The 21,787-nt window shown below is 40.4% G+C and overlaps 1 protein-coding gene across 1 annotated transcript in view; it reads left to right on the top strand.

Annotated features, from left to right (window-relative positions):
- The window catches only part of CYFIP1 (cytoplasmic FMR1 interacting protein 1), a 228,458-nt gene that overhangs the window by 149,709 nt on the left and 56,962 nt on the right, over positions 1-21,787 (top strand). The window contains exon 22 of the mRNA XM_042783094.1: positions 6,774-6,861. Within this exon, the coding sequence (XP_042639028.1) occupies positions 6,774-6,861 (88 nt within the window). The remainder of the gene's footprint in view (positions 1-6,773; positions 6,862-21,787) is intronic.

Genomic DNA, 21,787 nt, shown 5'->3' with positions numbered 1-21,787 from the left:
CATGGGAGGTACAGACAAGAAATATGAACCCTTTTGCACATACAGTACTTCATTGTCAGTGAAGGCAAACATGGGTATATGGGTGGATAGATGAGTGGACAGGCTGAAAGATTAGGTGTGTCTGTGAAATGGGGAGTGTATCCAAGAACATAAATAGGGTTGGCAAACAGTGGTCCTATAAATTTATGTGAATGATCAGAATTCTCAGATGTATAGTAGAGCCGTGAAGGGGTAAGGTTGTGGTCACTGCTTGGTTACAGCCAGCTACCCAGAAGGACCGAGTAGTTGAACCTGTGGGCTTGGAACCATAGTTGCAGAGGACATCAAGCTTAATTGGCATAACATAGTATACAAAACATTGTTCCATCTCCTACTGTGGCAAGTAGCGACTGAGATCTTGAAAGCTTGCAAGCTGCCATCTAGATGCAATGATGGCTTTCTCCTCATCCAGAGCAAAGAAGAAGAAAACAAAAATTCCTGGAAACAGTTAGTCTTAGTGACTGGTACACCATCCTGTCTGCAGCCTATATGACTATGAGACCAGAAGAACTAGATGGTGCCTGTCTACCACTGTCATCCACTTGGAAGGGGGCTCTATGTAGGCGATCCTTGATAGAGAGGGAGAACAATGTGGAGCAAAACTCACAGTCATTTGGAGGGGAAAAAAAAAAAGAAGTGGGAGTGTGAACTAGGTTTGCTGGTCCGATAGAGCCTGGTGGAACCACTGAGACTATGGCCCCTAGCTGCCCTTCAGGTCTGGAATTGAACCCACACCTGTGGTTTCCAGCCAAACAAAAGACAGGTATATGAGTTGAATACATACCTGAGGTAGATACACTCTTTGGAGAGAACAATCATGAGAGAAGGAAGGGCTGCTTATGCACAGGGAGACAGTTCAGGGGCAGGAGTGCATGGAGGGATGGACTCTGGGATGAGGTAACAATGGGGAGGAAGTGGGAGGGGAGCTGTTGCAGTGTGGTAAACTGTGGTCAATGTCTTGAGACCAAGTATATGTGAACTGCTGTATGGAAAGTGAGTTTGTTTTGTAAATCTTCACCCAAATCACAATAATAAAAAAAAAAAAAGAAAAATACTACATATGACCCAGCATATCATCGTGAGAGAAATGAAAACACATCTTTTTTTTTTTCTTCAATTTTATTTTGATTTGGGTGAAAGTTTACAGAGGAAATTCATCTTCCATACAGCAATTCACATATACTTTGTCTTATGACATTTTCTGTAATTTTCCAATGTAACATCTCTCTTCCTACTTCCTTCCCATAGCCCCCTCTTCCCTGTTTACTTCCCTCCCTTGCTCTCCTGCCCACCAAGCTATCTCCTTATTCATACACAGACCTTTTGTTCTCCCATGATTGATCTCTCAAAGGAATGTGTGTACCTAATGTAAATGTTCAGTTCATATGCCTTTGTTTTGTTTGGCTGGAAGGCACAGGGATAGGTTCAGTCCCAGACCTGAAGGGCAATAGGGGCCATAGTCTCAGGGGTTCCACCAAGCTCTATCAAACCAGCAAACGTGGTCTCTTTCTTTTTCATAATTTTGTGTTTTGTTCCACATTGTCCTCCCACTCTGTCCAGGGTCTTGTACATACATTCCCCTTTGAGTGGTTGACAGTGGTAGTCGGGCACCATCTAGTACTTCTGGTCCCATAGTTGTATTGGCTGAGGGTTTTATGGTATACCTGTCCCTTGGACTAATTGTTTCCATGTGTCCTTGGTTTTCTTTATCCTTCTTTGCTGTGGATGAGGAGAGACCCATCATTGTATCTAGATGGCCACTTGAAAGCTTTTAAGATCCCAGTCACTACTCACCAAAGTTGGATATGGATCGTTTTTGCATAGTATGTTATGCCAATTGAGGTGATGTCCCCTGTGATCATGGCTCCGAGCCTGCAGGTCCAACTCCTTGTTCCCTCTGGTAGCTGGCTATGGCCAAAAAGTGACTACAACATTGTCCCTTGTTAGCTCTACTATATATCTTGAAATTTTTACAGAATATACAAATACACTTGTAGAAATAATGTCTGCCAAGTCTATATATGGCCATGGCCACACTCCCCCCTGCATAGACATACCTCATCATGCAGCCTGTCCACTCATCTGTCAACCTGTATATCAGTGTTTGCCATCACTGACAATGAAGTACTGTGTGTACAGAAGGGTTCATCTTTGTTGTCTGTACCTCCCATGCACTTCTCTATGTCTTCCTCTTCCTCAATGCCACTGTGTTGATCACTCACATTTGGTACATTGCCCTTCCATTCACCCAAATCAATTCTTGTCTCTACCTATCTAGCAGTTTTCCCTCCCCTCCTCTCCCACCTCTGTTAATGAACAAAGAAATTTCCTTCCATATATAAACGTTTCCTTGATTTTTTACCATAATGGACTAATACAATATTTGTCCTTCTGTGATTGACTTATTTCACTCAGCATAATATTCTCCAAGTTCATCCACATTATGAGGTGTTTTGCAGATTCCTTTGTTATTCTTTAGGGTTGCATAGTATTCCATCGGAAAACACATCTTTAAAAAGACTTTCAGTGTAGTAAATTACTTGGCATAATTCTTCTAGCCATGGTCTTTGTGACTCCCACCACATAATTGAGTGGCGTTATACAGATGTAAGGAGCTCTGGTAGCGTAGTGGCTAAGGCACTTGACTGCTAACCAGAAGCTGGCGGTTCAAACCCACCAGCCACTCCCAGGAAGGAAGGTTGGGCAATCTACTTACATAGTGATACTGCCTTGGAAACCCAAGAAGGGGTCGCTATGAGTCGAGTCTGACTCAATGGCAAATAACAACAAGAACATACAGGTGAAGGTGCTTCTGGCCCAGCATGAGGATTGGATAACTTGTTAATAATATAAATTAAGGCGTACATGGCACCCTTGTTGGGGTAGAACTGTGGAAATAAGGTGTATGGAACCCTAACTTGAGGATTGGTCAGTTTTGCTATCCGGTAGGCTTGAAATAATTCATCCTAGAGGGACAAAGACAGGATCTCACTACCATCAAGACAGATGAAGAGCCAGGAGTTAAGCACTTCTTTAGACTCAAGATCCCTGCACTCAGACAACAGCAGAGAGTTGGTAGCAGCAGAGGCACAGCTAAGAGACTTTTGTAACACTAAACTCAGCCACACCAAGGGGATGAGGGCCAGAGAGAGAGACCTGCTTTCGGGCACAGCTGAGGGAAGGTTGTCCTGATTGAAGAACTCTGTACTGAGTGTTTCTGAACCTGAATTGTAATCTGTTACTTCTGTAATAAACCCCACCATCCTGAGTATAGCCTGGGAGTTCTGTGTGGCCATTGCAATTAATGATTGAACCCAGCAATGAAGTAGAGTCCATGCGTGGGACTTTGGTACCAGAATTGGTTTAAAAAAAGAAAAAAGTTGGATAATAGTATCTCTTCTGACCTCTGTCTCATAGGAATCAGCCTAGGCTGTTGATGTTGTTCTGGATCTTACTTCCCCCTTGGGGAGTTGTAGGAAGTCAGATATTGCCCCCAGGTCCTTTTTGCAGACTTACAGATGAATGTTCATGGCAGCTTTATGTATAATGGCCATATATTAAATGCCCATCACCAGAAGTCTTGATAATCAAACTGTGGTATATCCATACAGTGAAATATTATTCCCATCGATGAAAAGAAACAAATTACTGTTACATGTAAGAATGTGGGTAGATCTTCAAAACATTGAATGAAAGAGGCTAATGAATGGATAATGATACAAAGAAGGTCAGTGGTTGCTTGGAGGTAGGGATGGTAGTTGACCACTAAAGGACAGGAGGGGACATTCTACAGTGATGGAAATGTTCTGTGTCTTGGTTAGGATTATGCTTACACAGAGACATACATAAACTTAACCTAACTGTACATGAAGAATGGATGTCTTATTGTGTGTAAATTGCAGTTTAAAGTTGACTTTAAAAGGAAAGTATTTTTTAAAGATCATTCTTTAGAATTTGGAAAGAAATAGTTATAGTGATGTGGAAAAAAAAAACATGAAAATAGGAGAATTGTACAAGAAAGTAAGGATAAGTGTAATGTAGTATCCCTCCAGTAGGGAACTGTCTCATCAGGGCTGTCAAAAGCTGAAAACAGCCTCAAATTATATGGGAAGTTAAATGGGGGCTTCCAATCCTGGTGCTGAAACCTTATTGTTCCTGGTAAGGGGTCAAAAATTATCTAAATTTGATTAAGAAAAAGATGTAGAAGGTTATTATTTAGTAATATGAAAAGAAATCCCAAAAGAAATGATTAATAGCATTTGGGGAGGGATAGAAAAAGGTAAGTAGGAGAATTGTAACTTTTCTTTAGAAGCTTTGTAATATACCATTTGACTTTTTAGCTTAAATACAGGTATTATTATGAATAAAAATTTTAATAATAAATAACATTATAGGAGAAGGAGCTCTGGTGGCACAGTTCTTAAGTGGTCAGCTACTAACCAAAATGTCAGTAGTTAGAATCCTCCAGCCATTCATTCCACAGGAGAAAGATGTGACAGTCTATTTCCATAAAGATTATAGGCTTGGAAACCCTATGGGACAGTTCTACTCTGTAATTAAATTACATAACAAAAATCGTTATTTTTTTGTACGTCAGCTGGAAGATAGTTTTGCATTTCAGCTAATTACCAAAGAATTAAGGCCAGATTTGAAAATCTAATCAACATTTTACACATTCTTATCTGTGAAAACATACTGTTTATGCACATTTTGAAAATCTTTATAATATCAATGTAGTTGTTGTTGATAGTGGCCATCAGTTTGGCAACCCCACGTACAGGAGATCAAACCCTGCTTAGTCCTGTATTATCTTCACAATTTTTGGTATGCTAGTGTGTGTATTTTGAGTACCTTACAGTCTATGAGGTTCATCTTCCAGCACTATATGAGACAATATTTTATTGTGATCTGTAGGTTTTTCATTGGGTAATTTTTAGAAATAGCTCACGAGTCTTTATTTCTAGTGTGTATTAAGTCTAGAAGCTCTGCTGAAACCTGTCCACCATGGGTGTCCTGCTGGTATAGCTTTCAGCATCACAACAACATGCAAACCACCACTGTAAGGCAAACTGACAGATGGGTGGGAGGTAATGTCTCACTTTGGTTAATTCTCTTCAAAGTGATCAGACACTCTCTAGTTGATTTGTGCTCTGAATATCACATAATTGCTGTTCCTCTCCCCCGAGAGGTCGATGGAGGTTGATGTGTTGCAGCAGCTTTATAAGTGTGGTATCATCAAGGTGCCATCTCCACGTAGTCAGCAGTGCCGGGCCACTCCCTGGGGAGTGGAATCCTTCTTCTGAACATCGCCATGGCATTGCTGCCAGTGTCCAGTGCTCTTCATGTAATAGGCATCTAAAAACATGTACAGACAAAAGTGTGCACACATGCTGAGGACATTGTGGCACACCAGGGATGTTGACAGACTGACCACACAGTAATCTAGGATCCTTTTGAAAAATCACACACACACATACAGAGGGAAGTGCGTGTTTTTCCTACTAGGTTATTACTTTGGCTGATATTCATTCTTGACACTTTGTGGTCCACAGTTGGCTATGTCAGGGCAGGGAAACATATGTCACACAGCAGGCCCAAGCTATGTGCCTGCTCATGTGTCTCACTTGCTAAAAAGCTTGATGTAGCAGACTGCTAGCTGTACCCTCACATCCACATGTTTTCTGTTTAGTGTGTTAGCATGGTTCTGACAGTTACACCTTTTCTTATACATTAAAGTGTAATCTGTGCTTTGAAATTATTAGAATTAAATACTTAGCAAACCCTTGTATCTGTGTTATTCTTCTTTGCAAAAGTGTATATGTTTAATTGATTTGAAATGTGTTAACTGAACTTATAATTTCTGTTTTAAACATCAAATACTTGATTTTGAATGGCTCCTAATTCATTATCAAAGATGGTGATTCAGTGGTAGAATCTTCACCTTCCATGTGGGAGACATAGGTTTGGTTTTCAGCCAGTATACGTCTTGGGCAATCACCACACATTTATCACTGGAGGCTTGCATATTGCTGTGGTGCTGAACAGGTTTCAGTGGAGCTTCTAGACTAAGACAGAATAGGAAGAAAGGTCTGGAGATCTACTTCTGAAAAAATCATTCAGGAAAAAACTGTAGATCACAGTAGTTGTATCTCATTGTGCATAGAGTCACCATGAGTCTAGAGTATCTCAGGGGCAGCTAACAACCACACATCTATTATCGAAACACTATCTTTTACCTCCACGGCACATAACAACAAAAGCTTTTACCTAAATGAGTATGGTTATATAATTTTGCTAATTTTTTCTTATTTGTGCATAAACTAGTAATTTCAGTAACTGGAAGCACAGCAAGGCCCAGGAGCATAGCATTCATCAGTTTTTACTAAGGAATTGAATCAGTTTGGAATGTTTCTAGTTCCAGTGGACAAGTAGCCTCACTTTTCAGATTCCTCTTTCCCAGTTTGGAGAATGAGAGTGGATTTAAGGAAGGATGTTGAGTGATCTTGCTGTTTGCTTCCTGAACTTTGAATTACAAGGGATACCTTTATTATATTTCAGAGTATTTATTTCTAATTCATCCCATTTCTCAGAATTTCCTATTTGGTGATTATATCAGTTAACTGGGAGGAGGATTTATTATGTAGAGTGAAAATTAAAAAGTTCTGATTTTTTAAGGATGAACCACAATTGAAATTTTAGGGTTTTTTTTTTTTTTTTCTTTCTTTCTTTTTCAGGTTTGTTCGGACAGTATTACCATTTTCTCAAGAATTTCAAAGAGATAAACAGCCTAATGCACAACCCCAGTATTTGCATGGATCAAAGGTAGGATATTTTTGGTTTGTAATGATTTTTGGTTCACAGTGAAGCTACTTTAACGTTTACTTTAAGTCATTTTAGTTGCAGTGATTTAAATTCATAATTTATAAATTGGAAACATGCTATGTATAAAATGTTATTTTTGTTTTCTAATCTATTAGCACCTTCCTAAAAAGTAGCAATAATTTAAAGCATGCACTGTCTTAGTTATCTAGTGCTACTTTTACAGAAATACCACAGGTGGATGGCTTTAACAGATTTATTCTCTCACAGTTTAGGAGTCCAAATTCAGGGCACTAGCTTTAGGGATGGCTTTCTCTCTTTGTTGGCTTACAGTTTAGGAGGAAAGTCCTTGTCTTCTTTCAGTATCTTTGGGCCCAGCATTCCTTGCAGATATCCATGTGTCTTGGCTTCAGTCATTCCCTGGATCTAGGGAGGTTTCCAGTGCAGGGACCCTGGGTCCATAGGACATGCTCTGCTCCTGGCTCTTCTTTCTTGGTGATAATAGATCCCTCTTGAATTCTCTCTTAAAAGTTCTTTTCAACTTTCTCTTACAGTAGTTGTTGACTATTAGTCTCTTGCCAGTATTTAGACTTGAGGAGGGGTTGAGAGGAACAGGGAACAGGAAAGTTCTGCTGGATTGCTAGCAAGGCCAGACCTGCTGCAGGGTTAAATCACCCTTTACTAAGTGAGGCAGAGTCACCAGCACCTTTAAGACTAGTTAGACTTGATAAGCAATTTAGAAAACTCATTCTTAGGATTTTGTTTCTCTAGAATTGCTCTCAGTACCAAATGTCTTAGGTTGGGTACCCCTGAGAAGCCAATGAAGCTAATACTATGAAGCTTATACCTGTGATGACCCTTGAACAACATGTATTTGAACTGCAGGGGAACTAACATGTGGATCTTTTTCGATAAATATATTGGAAATTTTTTTGGAGATTGGTAACAATTTGAAAAAATTGTGTAGCCTAGAAATAATCAGGACAAAAATAAGGAAAGATAGGTATATCATGAATGCATAAATATATGTAGATACTAATCTCTTTTATCATTTACAATATATACAAATCTGTTATAAAAAGAAATTTATCAAAACTTATACACACACTTAAAGACCATACATGATAATATTAGCAGTTGAGAGAAATGTAAATAAACATTAAGATGCAGTATTAAATCATAATTGTAGTACATGCTATACTACTGTTTAGTAATTTTCTAGGCACTTCCTGTTGCTATTGTGGTGAGCTCAAGTGTTGCAAGTATCAACTTAAAATGCCATGTGACCTTAATCATCTCCACATGAGCAGTTCTTCTCTCCAGTAAATTGTGTATTGCAGTTAAAAGTGATCTTGCAGTTCTGTTGCATTTTTTATGGTGTTTACTGCAATTAGGAGCTTTGGTGGCATAGTGCCTAAGGCATTTGACTGCTAACAGGAGCCTGATGGTTCAGACTCACCAGCCACTCCTCAGAAGGAAGATTGGACAATCTATTTCCATAGACATGCTGCCTCAGAAACCCAAGGAGGGGTTGTGTGAGTTCGAATTGACTCGATTTCAGTGAGTTTGGGTTTATTTTATTTTTTTTTTAGTTTTACTGCAATACTGTAAACCTGTGGGACCCATGTGAAGTGCTCCTAGTAATGCTAGGAACCAGAGAAAAGTCATGTTATTACAAAAAAAAAAGTTGCCTGCCATTTCAAGATAAATGAATCTAGTGTAAGGACTATTGTACAAAAAGAAAAGGAAATTTGTGAAGCCATTGCTGAAGCTACACCTTTGAAAACCTTGCACTTTTTGCAAAATATCTTTTATCTCATACTGAAAATGCAGCTTTTATGTGGGTGCAGAATTGCTGTATAAAACTTGAATATGATTTTAGAGAAAATGAAGTCATTATATGACAACTTTAAGCAAAAGGAAGGTGAATGATCTAAACCTGGAGAATTTAATGCCAGTGAAGGATGGTTTGATACTTAGAAAGAGGTTTGGCTTAAAAAATATCAAGATAACAGGAGAAGCAGCTTCTGCCAATCAAAAGGCAGTAGATGAGTTCCCAGATGACATTAAGAAAATCATTTAGAAGAAAGGTTATCTGCCTAAACAATTTTTTAATGAGATGAAAGTGTGCTATTCTGGAAAAAATGCCACAAAGGACATTTATTAGTAAGGAATAGAAGCAGGCACCAGAATTTAAGGCAGGAAGGGATAGGCTAACTGGTTTTCTTCAAATGAAATCGAGTTTATGCTTAAGACTGTCTTGATCTATAAAGTGGCTAACCCCCAAACCTTAAAGGTAAATAGCAGCTGCCAGTCTTTTGGTTGTACAACAAGAAGGCCTGTACAATGAGAACACTTTTCTGGATTGGTTTCATTGGTGCTTTGTCCCTGAAGTCAGGAATTACCTTGTCTGTAAGGGACTGCTTTTTAAAGTTCTTTTGATTTTGGACAATGCCCCTGGCCACCTAAAACCCCGTGATTAAACGCCAAAGGCGAAGTGGTCTACTTGTCCCCAAACACCATATCTTTAATTCAATCTCTAAACCAGGACGTGTAAGGCTCATTATACACAGTACTCTATGGAGAGGATTGTCAATGCTATGGAAGAGAACCCTGATAGAACATCATGAAAATCTGGAAGAATTACACCATTGAAGATTTAGTTCTTGTTCTAGAAAAAGCTATGAAAGCCGTCAACCCCGAAACAATGAATTTCTGCCAGAGAAAACTTTGTCCAAGTGCCATGCCTGACTTCACAGGATTTACAGTAGAACCAATCAAGGAAATCATAGAAGTGATTGTGGATATAACAAAAAAGTAGGAGGTTAAGGGTTTCAAGTTATGGATCTTGGAGAAATTCAAGAGGTGGTCGATACCAGAGGAGTTAACAGAACATGACTTGATGGAGACGATTGCTTCGGAACCAGCACCAGACAATGAGGAAGAAGATACAAGAGAAGAAGCGTCAGAAGACAAACAGATGTTAGACAATCCAGCAGAAGAGTTCTGATTATTTAAGACTGTTTTTGATTTGTTTTACAACATGGACCCGTCTGTAATATGAGCACTGAAACAAACCACACTTTGATACCATATGGAAACATTTTTGGAGAAATGAAAAAGCAAAAGAAACAGAAATCACGATGTATTTTTGTAAAGCTACACTGAGTGTGCCTGCCTGTCCTGCATCCTCTTCCATCCCTTCCACCTTTTCCACCTCTTTTGTTTCTGCCTGAGGCAAAAGCTGGCATGACCAACTCCTCCTTTTCTCCTCCTCAGCCTATTCAACACAAAGATAATGAGGATAAAGATCTTTATGATGATCCATTTCCACTTAAGGAATGGAGAATAATCATCATGCCATACAGTTAATAAACTTACCTATATTGTATATGTATTTTCTTTGTGTGAAAATCTAAATAACTTATGGCAAGAACTGTGTTAATTGACTGGTTTATGTTATCAGTAAGGCTTCAGTCAACAGTAGGCTATTAGTAGTTAAGTTTTTGGCGAATCAAAAGTTATATGCAGATCTTTGACTGCTGTGGGGGGCCCTTGTTCCCACATTGTTCAGTGACCAAAGGTGCATGTGTATGTTTATAGATGTTGTTGTGATGTTCGGTGCTGTTGAGTCAGCTCTGACTTACAGTGACCTTATATACAACAGAATGAAACACTGTCCGGTCCTATACCAGCCTCACAATCCTTGTTATACCTGAACCCATCATTGTAGTCACTGTGTCAGTCCATCTTGTTGAGAGCCTTCCTCTTTTTGTTGAGCCTCCACTTTACCAAGCATGATACCGTTCTCCAGGGAATGGTCCCTTCTGACAACATGATCAAAGTAGGTGTGTGTGTGTATGTGTGTGTGATAAAGAGAGTGTATGGTGATTGGAATGCAAAAGTTGGAAACGAAGAATCACTGGTAGTTGGAAAATAAAGCCTTGGGATATAAATATCGTGCTGGAGATTGCATGATAGGATTCTGCAAGACTAGTGAATTATTCTTTACAAATACCTTTTTTCAACAACATAAATGGCAGTTGTGCACATGGACTTACCCAGATGGAGAACAGAGGAATCGGATTGACTACATCTATGGCAAGAGGCAATGGAGAAGCTCAGTATGTTCAGCCAAAACAAGGCCAGGAGCTGACTGTGGAACAGACCATCAACTGCTTATATGCAAATTCAAGTTGGAGCTTAGTTAGATAGTTAAAAGAAGTTCATGGGAGCCAAAATATGACTTTGATTATATCACTTCTGTATTTAGACAATCTGAAGAATAGACTTGATGCATTGAACACCAGTGACCGAAAACCAGATGAATTGTGGGATGACATCAAAAACATCATCCTTGAAGAAAGCAAAAGGTCATTAAAAGGAAGAAAAGACCAAAATCAATGTCAGAAGAAACTCTGAAACTTGCCCTTGAACAGAGAGTAGCTAAAGTGGATGGAAGAACCAACAGGATAAAATTGCTACCCAGAAAATTTCAAAGAGCAGCTCGAGAAGACAAAGTCAGTTATTATAATGAAATGTACAGAGACCTGGAGTTAGGATACCAAAAGGGAAGGACACACTAGGCATTTTCCAAGCGAGAGAATTGAGGAAAAAAAAATTAAACCTTGAATTGCAATACTGAAATATTCTAAGGGCAATATGTTGAATGATGCAGGAAACATCAAAAGAAGATGCATGGAATACACTGAGTCACTCTACCAGAAAGAATTGGTAAATGATCATCCATTTCAGGAGGTGGCATATGATAAAGAATCAATGATACTGAAAGAAGAAGTCAAAGCTGCACTTAAGGAATTGGCAAAAAACAAGACTCTGGGAATTGATGGAATACTCATTGAGATGTTTCAAAAAAGGATGCTGCACTGGAGGCACTCATTTGGCTATGCTAGGAGATTTGGAAGACGGCTACCTGGCCAACTGACTGGAAGAGATCCATATTTGTACCCATTCCAGAGAAAGATGATCCACAGAATGAAAATTATTGAACAATATCATTGATACCACATGCAAGTAAAATCTTACTGAAGATAAATAAAAAATGGTTGAAGCAGTATATTGATAGAGAACTTGTAGAAATGCAAGCTGGATTCAGAAGGAAATGTGGAACAAGGGATATCATAGCTGATGTCAGATGGATCTTGGCTAAAAGCCAAGAATACCAGAAAGATGTTTATTTGTGTCTTTTTGACTATGCAAATGCATTTGATTGTATGGCTCATAACAAATTGTGGATAACAATCAAAAGAATAGGAATTCCAGAACACTGAATTGTACTTATGAGGAACCTGTACATAGAACCAGGAGGCTGTCATTTGAACGCAACAATGGAATACTGCATGGTTTATAATCAGGAAAGGCATGCATCAGGGTTGTATCCTTTGACCATACTTATTCAATCTATATGCTGAGCAAATAATCTGAGAAGCTGGACTATATGAAGAAGAATATGGCATCAGGATTGAAGGAAGGCTCATTAACAACCTGAGATACACAGATGACACAACTTTGCATGCTGAAAGTGAGGATGACTTGAAGCACTTACTGATGAAGATTAATGTCTACAGTCTGCAGTATGGATTACACCTCAATATAAAGAAAACAAAAATCTTCACAACTGGACCAGTAAGCAGCACCATGTATAGATGGAGAAAAGACTGAAGTTGTCAAAGACTTCATATTGCTTGGTTCTACAATCAATGCCAGTGGAAGAAGCAGTCAGGACATCCAAAGACATACTACATTGTGCAATTTTGTTGCAAAAGACCTCTTTCAAGTGCTAAAGAGCATAGCATCGCCTTGAAGACTTAAGATGCACCTAAGCCAAGCCATGGTATTTTCACTTGCCTCATATGCATGTGAGAGCTGGGCAGTGAATAAGGAATACCGAAGAGTTGATGCTTTTGAGTTTTGGTTTTGATGTAGAATGCTAAAAGTACCATGGACTGCTAAAAGAACTAATAAATCTGTCCTCGAAGAAGTGTAGTCGGAATACTCCATGGAAGCGAGAATGGCCAGACTTCATCTCACCTACTTTGGTTATGTTGTCAGAAGGGACCATTCTCTGGACAAGGATGTCATGCTTGGTAAAGTGGAGGGTCAACAGAAGAGGGGAAAGCCCTCAACAAGATGGATTGACTCAGTGGCTATAATGATGGGCTCAGGTATGGTAGGGATTCTGAGGCTGTTACTGGACTGGGCAGTGTTTTGTTCTGTTGTACATAAGGTCGCTATGAGTCAGAGATGACTCGATGGCACATAGCAACAACAAAAATGTAAGTGTATATATATATGTGTGTGTATATATGTATATATATGTATAGAGAGAGAGAGAGGGAAAGGTGTGTGTGGGGAGGGAGGAAGGGGAACAGAGAGAGACAGAGAGATATTTATCTCAAGGAACTAAGTTGTAGAGACTGGCAAGCCCTAAGTCCATGGGGCAGACATCATACTACTGCCCAATGTAGTATGTCTTTTGATATCTTCACTGCTGCTTCCACTGGTGTTGATTGTAGAACCAAGCAATGTCAAGTCTTTGACAACTTCAATCTTTTCTCCTGATTTACATAGCTGTAGGGGCTGAAGAACCCAAGACCAGCAGGTCAGACAACAGGCTGCTGGCTCACAAGCTGCAGGAAGAGGATGATGAATTCCAAGATTAGCAGGCATATGGCAGGCTCTTTGTTGGCTCAAGTCTGAAGAACCAGAAGTCAGATGGTGATGAGCCAGGTGCAGGATCCAGAGTGAGCAAAACAGCCAGAAAGCTTTGCCACAACATCCATGTATATTGGATGCAGCCCATACCTTGAGGGAAACTCCTTTTTAACCAATTGGCTGCTCATAGCAGAACTCATCATGTTGTTGTTGTTGTTGTTGTTATGTGCCATCGAGTTGGCCCTGACTCATAGTGACCCCCTTGGGTTTCCAAGGCAGTATCACTACAGAAGTAGGATTGCCCAACCTTCATTCCGAGGAGTGGCTGGTGGGTTTGAACTGCCAGCCTTCTGGTTAGCAGTCAAGTGCCTTAAGCACTATGCTACCAGAGCTCATCATGGAGGTGATTAAATTATATCAGATCACAAAATAGGGGTTGACTACATCATTACATAGCTGCCAACTACCTCATAACTGCCAAACCCCTGATAATCATGCCACTGCCAAGTTAACACACAACCATAACTATCACACTAACCAGCAAACCAGCCAGGAAAAAAAAAAAAAACGTCCCAAAACTCTGAAACCTTTATCTGGAATTAGCTGTTTTTAGTGTGTTGTAAAGGAGATATGGTGGCGCAGTGCCTAAGGCATCTGAGTGGGTGCTAGAAGGGTGGTGGTTCAAACCCACCAGCCACTCCACAGAAGGAAGACTGGGCAATCTACTTTAATAAAGATTTATTGCCTCAGAAACCCAGTGGGGGTTGCCATGAGTCAGAATTTACTCAATGGTAATGGTGGTTTTTTGTTGTCCTTATTTTTTTTAGTGTATTGTATAGTTAGCTGCCTGACCATTGGGTGGGGGTATTGGGGTGTCTTGACCTCATCCTGACATTAAAATCAGTTTGGGATTGCTGGAGGGTTTCAAGGAAGTGTGTAGAGAGGGTACCCAGGAGCATTAGAGAGTGCCATCCAGGCATGACCCTCAAAAGAAAGCTGAAGTGGGAAGAGGAAGAAGAGAAAGGATATAACTCTGGTAGTGTATGCCTAAGGCACTTGGCTGCTAACCAGAAGGCTGGTGGTTCAAACCCATCAGCTAATCCTCAGAAGGAAGATTGGCCAATCTACTTCCGTAGTGATACCACCTTGGAAACCCAAGGAGCGATTGCTGTGAGTCGGGTACGATTCCACGGCACATAACAATAACAACAACCAGAAACCAAGAGTAAGACTTCTGTGTGAACGACCGATTGCATGGTGTGCAGACAAAACCCACCAACAACTTAAGACAAATGCACAAGGTGGGAGGGATTGAATTTTCAATAAGTAAGAGTGTTATTAAAGACTAAGAGTCTTAATTAAATTTTAAACACTGTTCAGTTTAATTTGCTACAAATCCGTCCTGGAAGAAGTACAGCTGAATATTCCTTAGAAGGGAGAATGGCCAGACCTTGTCTCACCAGACACTTTGTGGTAAAGAAAGAGATGAGATGAGCAGATACTTCATAAAAATGAATCAAGAAATAAAAACAGGTCTGCACACTTACTCCTAATCGAATAAAAGTAGCTGACAGCAGTCAGTGCTTTTTGACTGTCAGATTGGCAGAAGTTGGTGTGCCCACTTCCTCTCTGGAAGGCTGGAATTCTCTTTAATGCTGCTGGCAGACAAGTAGATTGGGTCTTGTGATTCTAGGGGCAATCTGCCAAAATATATCAATAATTAAATGTTCTTACCTCTAGAAAACTGAGTCCTAAGGATATCACGAGACTAGGTAGGTACAAAATAATGTCGGTTATGGAATGATCATAGAACATTTTCGAACAAAATATTGAAGCCACCTCACTAGCCACCAATTGCATTAGAGTAATTTGTTGTATAATAGAATGCAATGTGATCATTAAAAACAGTGGTGTGGATCTTGTTGATAGGGTATCACATCTATATTTTATTATATTAAAAAAAAGACTTCCGAATTATTCTAATTGTAAGAACAAGAATAGTGAAAAAAATATATATCAGAAGGTTAAGCAGTTGCTATCACTGGAGGGCTGAGCCTGAGAAACTGACTTCTTTGTCTGAACTGCATTTATGATTGTCTTACTTTGTTTTTATAGTGAATTTTTATGAAGCTCATATCTGACTTCATTGCCAACTGCACTGACAGGTTCAGTTTTGCCTTGGGGAGCTGGCATCCCTGTCCAAAATGGCTTACAGATGCAGGGTGAGCGGCCTGCTTGGTAGCCACCAGCAGCATGATTGCAGCCCTTCTCCGCAGTGGCTTGGCAGGACTATCACAGCATGTCATTTTCCCCCTTTAACTAGTCTTTAGGTAAAAAGCTAATCCAGCTTTGCAAAGGGAGCTCTGGGAATATCTTGCTTCGGAATCAGAATTGCTGTCAGTTTGGCAGAGCCCAAATGCCAGCCCTCCAGGCTGGTGCCTCCAGGTGTTTACCTCCTTAAGGAGATTCCTTGCCTAGTTCTGATTTTGCTGGCTTATGTTGAGACATAATCATTGATAGTCTTCTTGAGAGAACTCTTTAATTTAGCTGATTTTTTGCTTCTACCCATATTTGATCACAGAATAAATAATAGGGTACGTTTTTCCTTGGATACCTGCCATCTCCTCCTCCTCCTTTTTCATTTTGGGTGAAAGTTTACAGAGTAAATTCACTTTCCATACAGCAGTTCACATACACTTTGTCTCATGACATTCACTATAATTTACCCCAATGCAACAACTCCCCTCCCACTTCCTCCTGATAGTTATCTCTTCCCTTTGTCCATCTTCCATGCACTCCTGCCCCCTGCGATGTCTCCCTGTGCATAAACAGCCCTTCTTTCTCCCATGATTGTTCTCTTCAAGGAGTGTATCTACTTTAGGTAAATGTTCAACTCATATGCCTGTCTTTTGTTTGCTGGAGACCACAGGTGTGGGTTCAATTCCACACCTGAAGGGCAGCTAGGGGCCATAGTCTCGGTGGTTGCACCAGGCTCTGTCAAACCAGCAAAACCCTCTCTATCCAGGATCTCCTACATAGATCCCCCTCCAAATGGTTGATGGTGGTAGCCGGGCACCATCTAATTAATCTGGTCTCATAGTTGTATAGGCTGCAGATTGCATGGTGCACCAGTCGCTGGGACTAATTATTTCCACGAATATTTGATTTTCTTCATTCTTCTTTGCTCTGGATGAGGAGAGACCCATTTTTGCATCTAGGTGGCTGCTTACAGGCTTTTAAGATCCCAGTCACTACTCACTAAAGTAGGAGGTGGAACAATGTTCTGTGTAGTATGTTATGCCAATTGAGCTTCATGTCCCTGTGACTGTGGTCCTAATCCCACAAGTTCAACTACTCTCTCCCTATGGGTAGCTGGCTGTGACTAAGAAGTGACTACAAGCTTCTCTCTTGTCAGCTCTTTTATACACCTGGGAATTCTTACAGAATATACCAATACACTTGTAGAACCATTGTCTGCCACCCCTATACATGGTCTTGGGTACACTCCCCACTTCATAGACATACCTAGTAGTTCAGCCTGTCCGCCCATCTATCCACCCTTATACCCATGCCTTCACTGACAATGCAGTACTGTATGTGCAAAAGGCTTCATCTTTGTTGTCTTTACCTCCCATGTACCTCTCTGTGTCTTCCTCTTCCTCAGTGTCACTGTGTTGATCACTCACGTTTGGTACATTGCCCTTGTCTTCACCCAAATCAGTATTTATCTCTACCTGTCTAACAGTGTTCCCTCCCCTCCCCTCCCCTCCCACCCCTGGTAACCAACAAAGAAAATTTCCTTCCATATCTAAACCGTTCCTTGACTTTTACAATAACTGACTAATACAGTATTTGTCCTTCTGTGATTGACTTACTTCACTGAGCATACTATTCTACAATTTCATCCACGTTATGCAGTGTTTTGCAGATTCTGGGTTATTCTTTAGGATCGCATAGTATTCCATTGTGTGTATGTACCATAGTTTGGTTATCCATTCCTCAGTGGATGGACACCTAGGTTGTTTCCATCTTTTGGCTGTTGTAAATAGTGCTGCAATGAACATGGGTGTGCATATGTCTGTTCTTGTCATGGCTCTCACTGCTTTAGGATATATACCTAGTAATGGAATGGCTGGGTCAAATCATATTTCTAATCCATCTTTTGAAGGAATCGCCATACTGCTTTCCACAGTGTTTGTACCATTTTACAGTCCCACCAGCAGTGTATGAGAATCCAGTCTCTCCACATCTCGCCAGTATTTGTTATTTTCTGTCTTGTTGAACTTTGCTACTAGTGCTGGAGCAAGATGGTATATCATTGTTGTTTTGATTTGCATCTCTCTAACGGCTAGTGATTGTGACCATTTCTTAATATGTTTGTTGGCCACCTGAATATCCTCCTTGGTGAAATGTCTATTCATGTCTTCTGCCCATTTTTTAATTGGATTATTTGTCTTTTTGTTATTGAGGTGTTGGAGTTTTCTATAAATTCTAGAGATAAGTCCTTTGTCAGATATGTCATCTTCCTCTTCTTGGTGAGTATTTAGAAGACATCCTCCTCTTTGCCTCCACACCCACAAGTGTGTTTCTTACTGATCCTCTTGTATCTTTGTTAATACTCCTCCTTCTGTCCTTTATTTTTCCTCATTACAATGCACATGGTCTGGTTAAAGACATTTTGGTTGTAGTTTTGGCTTGTTTTATTAATATTTAGCCTCACTACATTAATGCACATTTTCAAAGAAATTGAGTGCAGGGAAGTATTGTTTACACATATTATTACCTAAGAGCTTTTTAGGAGCTGTCGTAGCGTAGTGCCTAAGGCACCTGACTGCCAACCAGAAGGCTGGCAGTTCAAATCCACCAGCCACTCTTTGGAGGGAAGGTTGGGCAATCTACTTCTGTAGTGATACTGCCTCAGAAACCCAAGGAGAGGGTTGCTATGAGTCGGGTCCTACTTGATGGCACATAACAACAACAAGAGCTTTTTAGTGTTTTTGCATTTGCCTAAATATTGAAGGCCTAAATATTGTGCTTGACTGCTAACCAGAAGGTTGGCGGTTCAAACCCACCAGCCACTCCTCGGAAGGAAGGTTGGGCAATCCTACTTCCGTAGTGATACTGCCTCGGAAACCCAAGGAGGGGTTGCTATGAGTCGGGGCCGACTTGACGTCACATAACAACAAATATTGTGCTAGACATTTGTACAAATCTTACAAACTCCAGAGGTGGCCCTCAAAAGAAGTTAATGATGACCATGAGCATTACTAGTGGGCCCCTGTTGTTCCTTGGCTGCTACTTAGTCACAGGACTGAGGTCAGTGCCTCATATGTGCATGCTGTGAATCCTGGGCCCTTCTGTGGGAAATGGGGAATGAATATGTACAGTGAGCACCCACACTGTCCTCAGCAAGTGCAGCATTGGGTCACACCCAGCCCAAGAGGCCAGGCACTCAGCAACAGTCCAGGAAAGAGATATATTATCAGCTTGCCCTATATCCCCATCTTCTGGTTCTCTAGACTTGTGACATCATGATGTTATATCTTGCAAATGGGCCATTCAGTCCCTCTTTTATGTCTTTATCACAGCGTTACCATACTTTACAAGGAAGTGTGTAATTTAGTTTCCAGACTATTAGCCAGATGGAAATGGCAGGTGTGTTGCCGGGACAAACCAAAGTGTTAAGCAGAAGATATTTTGAGGAGTGGAAACTACTCTTGTGTTAGTAGAAATGGAAATTGCCTCAGTATGCTGTATTTTGAGCCTAAAGTAATCACATTTCATTTTCCTCATTTGTCAAGTGACATGTTCTGTGTAGGGTATAGGTACCATATCAGGCAGACATGTGTCCTAAGAGAAGTTGCACTTTTTTAAAATAATTTTCATTTGTGATTTGGGTGAAAGTTTATAGAGCAAATTTATTTTCCATGTAACAGTGCATGCATATTTTGTTTCATGACATTGCAGTTCCCCAACAATGTAGCAGCTCTCTTACCACTTCCTCCTCATAGTTACCTCTTTCCTGTGTCCTTCCGTCTCATACAGTCCCCCCCCCCCCCCCCAAGGTGTCTCCTTGTACAAACAGTGCCCTTCTGTTCACCAATAATTGATGCTCCAAGGAGTGTATCTATCTGATGTAGATGTTCACCCCATATGCCTCTCGTTTGGCTGGAAGCCACAAGAGTAATTTCAGTTCCAGACCTGAAGGGTAACTGGGGGCCATAATCTCAGGGATCTTACCAGGTTCTATCAGACCTGCAAACCTGGTGTTTTTATTTTTTTGTTTTTCTTTTTGTTTTTAAATATAATTTTGAGCTTTGTTCCATATTGTTTTCCTACTCTATCTGGGATCTCCTGCATTGATCCCCCTCTGAGTGGTTGACTGTAGTAGCCAGGCATCATCTAGTTCTTCTGGTCTCATGGTCATACAGGCCGAGGATCGCATGTTTTACTAGTCCCTTAGACTAATTGTTTCCATGCATCTTTGGTTTTCTTCGTTCTTCTTTGCTCTGGACAAGGAGAGACCCATCATTGTATCTAGATGGCTGCTTGCAAGCTTTTAAGATGCCAGTTACTACTCACCAAAGTAGGATGTAGAACAATGTTTTTGTGTAGTATGTTATGCCAGTTGAGTTTGATTTCTCCTGTGACTTTGGTCCTGAGCCCACAGGTCCAAATACTCACTCATTCAGGGTAGCTGGCTATGGCCTAGAGGCCACCACAACCTTGCCCCTTATCAGCTCTACTATACACCTGGACATTGTTACAGCACATGCAAATACCGACATAGAAACATTGTCCACTAACCTGATACATGGGCATACCACCCCATGCCTAGACATACCTGATCATTCAGCCTGTCAACCCATCTATCCACCCATCATTAACAATACAGTACTTTACATGCAAGAGGGTTCATCTTTGTTGTCTGCACCTCCAGTGTACGTCTTTGAGCCGTCCTCTTCCTCAGTGTCGCTTTTGGTACACTGCCCTTCCCTTCACCCAAATCAGTATTTGTCTCTACCTATCTCGCAGTGTTCCCTTCCCTCCCCTCCCATCCCTGGTAACCAACAAAGAAAGTTTCCTTCCACATGTAAACCTTTCCTTGACTTTTTACAATAGTGAACTAATAGAATATTTGTCCCTCTATGATTGACTTATTTCACTCAATATAATGTCCTCTAAGCTCATGCATGTTGTACGATGTTTCACAGATGGTGCATTTTTCTTTAGTGTTGTGTACACCATTGGGTATATGTACCATAGTTTGGTTAGCCATTCTTCTGTTGTTGGGTAGTTAAATTGTTTCCATCCCTTTGTTTTTATGAATAGTGATATGATGAACATGAGTGTGCATGTATCTGTTCTTTTCCTAGTTCTCAGTTTTTAGGATATATACCTGGTAATGGGATTGCTGGATCAAATGGTATACCTAATTCCAACTTTTTATGGAATTACCACACTGATTTCCACAGTGCTTGTATCATGTTATATCCCCATCAGCACTGTGGGAGAGTCACAGTCTTTCCACATTTTCAGCAGCGTTTGTTATTTTCTGTCTTGTTGAACTTTGTTATTAGTGCTGGGGTGCGATGGTATCTTGTTTTGATTAGCATTTTTCTAATGGCTAATCCATTTGATTAGATATGATCTACTATGCTGGGAATGACAGTTTGAAGAGGAATGGCATGGCATTCATCATGACAAAGGATGTTTCAAGATCTGTCCTGAAGTACCATGCTGTCAATGATAGGATAATATCCATACGCCTAAAGGAAGACCCGTTAATATGACTATTACTCAAATTTATGCGCCAACCACCAAACCCAAAAATGAGGAAATTGAAGAATTTTATTACCTTCTGCAGTCTGAAATTGACCGAACATGCAATCAGGATGTGTTAATTATCACTGGTGACTAGAGTGCAAAAGTTGGACACAAAGAAGAATCACTGGTAGTTGGAAAATTTGGCCTTGGTGACAGAAATAATGCTGGAACTCACATGGTAGAATTTTGCAAGACCAACGACGTACTCATTGCAAACATCTTTTTTCAACAACACAAACGACAGCTCTACATGTGGACTTCACCAGATGGAACACACAGGAATCAGATTGACTACATCTGTGGCAAGAGGAGGTGGAAAAGCCCAATATGTTCAGCCAAAACCAGGCCAGGAGCTGATTGTGGAACAGACCATCAACTGCTCATATGAAAGTTCAACTTGAAGTTAAAGACAATTAAAACAAGTCCA

Source organism: Orycteropus afer, unplaced genomic scaffold (assembly GCF_000298275.1).
Source record: "Orycteropus afer afer isolate SDZICR_OR568_19922 unplaced genomic scaffold, OryAfe1.0 scaffold00656, whole genome shotgun sequence".
Lineage (NCBI taxonomy): Eukaryota > Metazoa > Chordata > Mammalia > Tubulidentata > Orycteropodidae > Orycteropus > Orycteropus afer.
The sequence above is the reverse complement of the archived record's forward strand: the minus strand, read 5'-3'. Positions and strand labels throughout refer to the sequence as shown.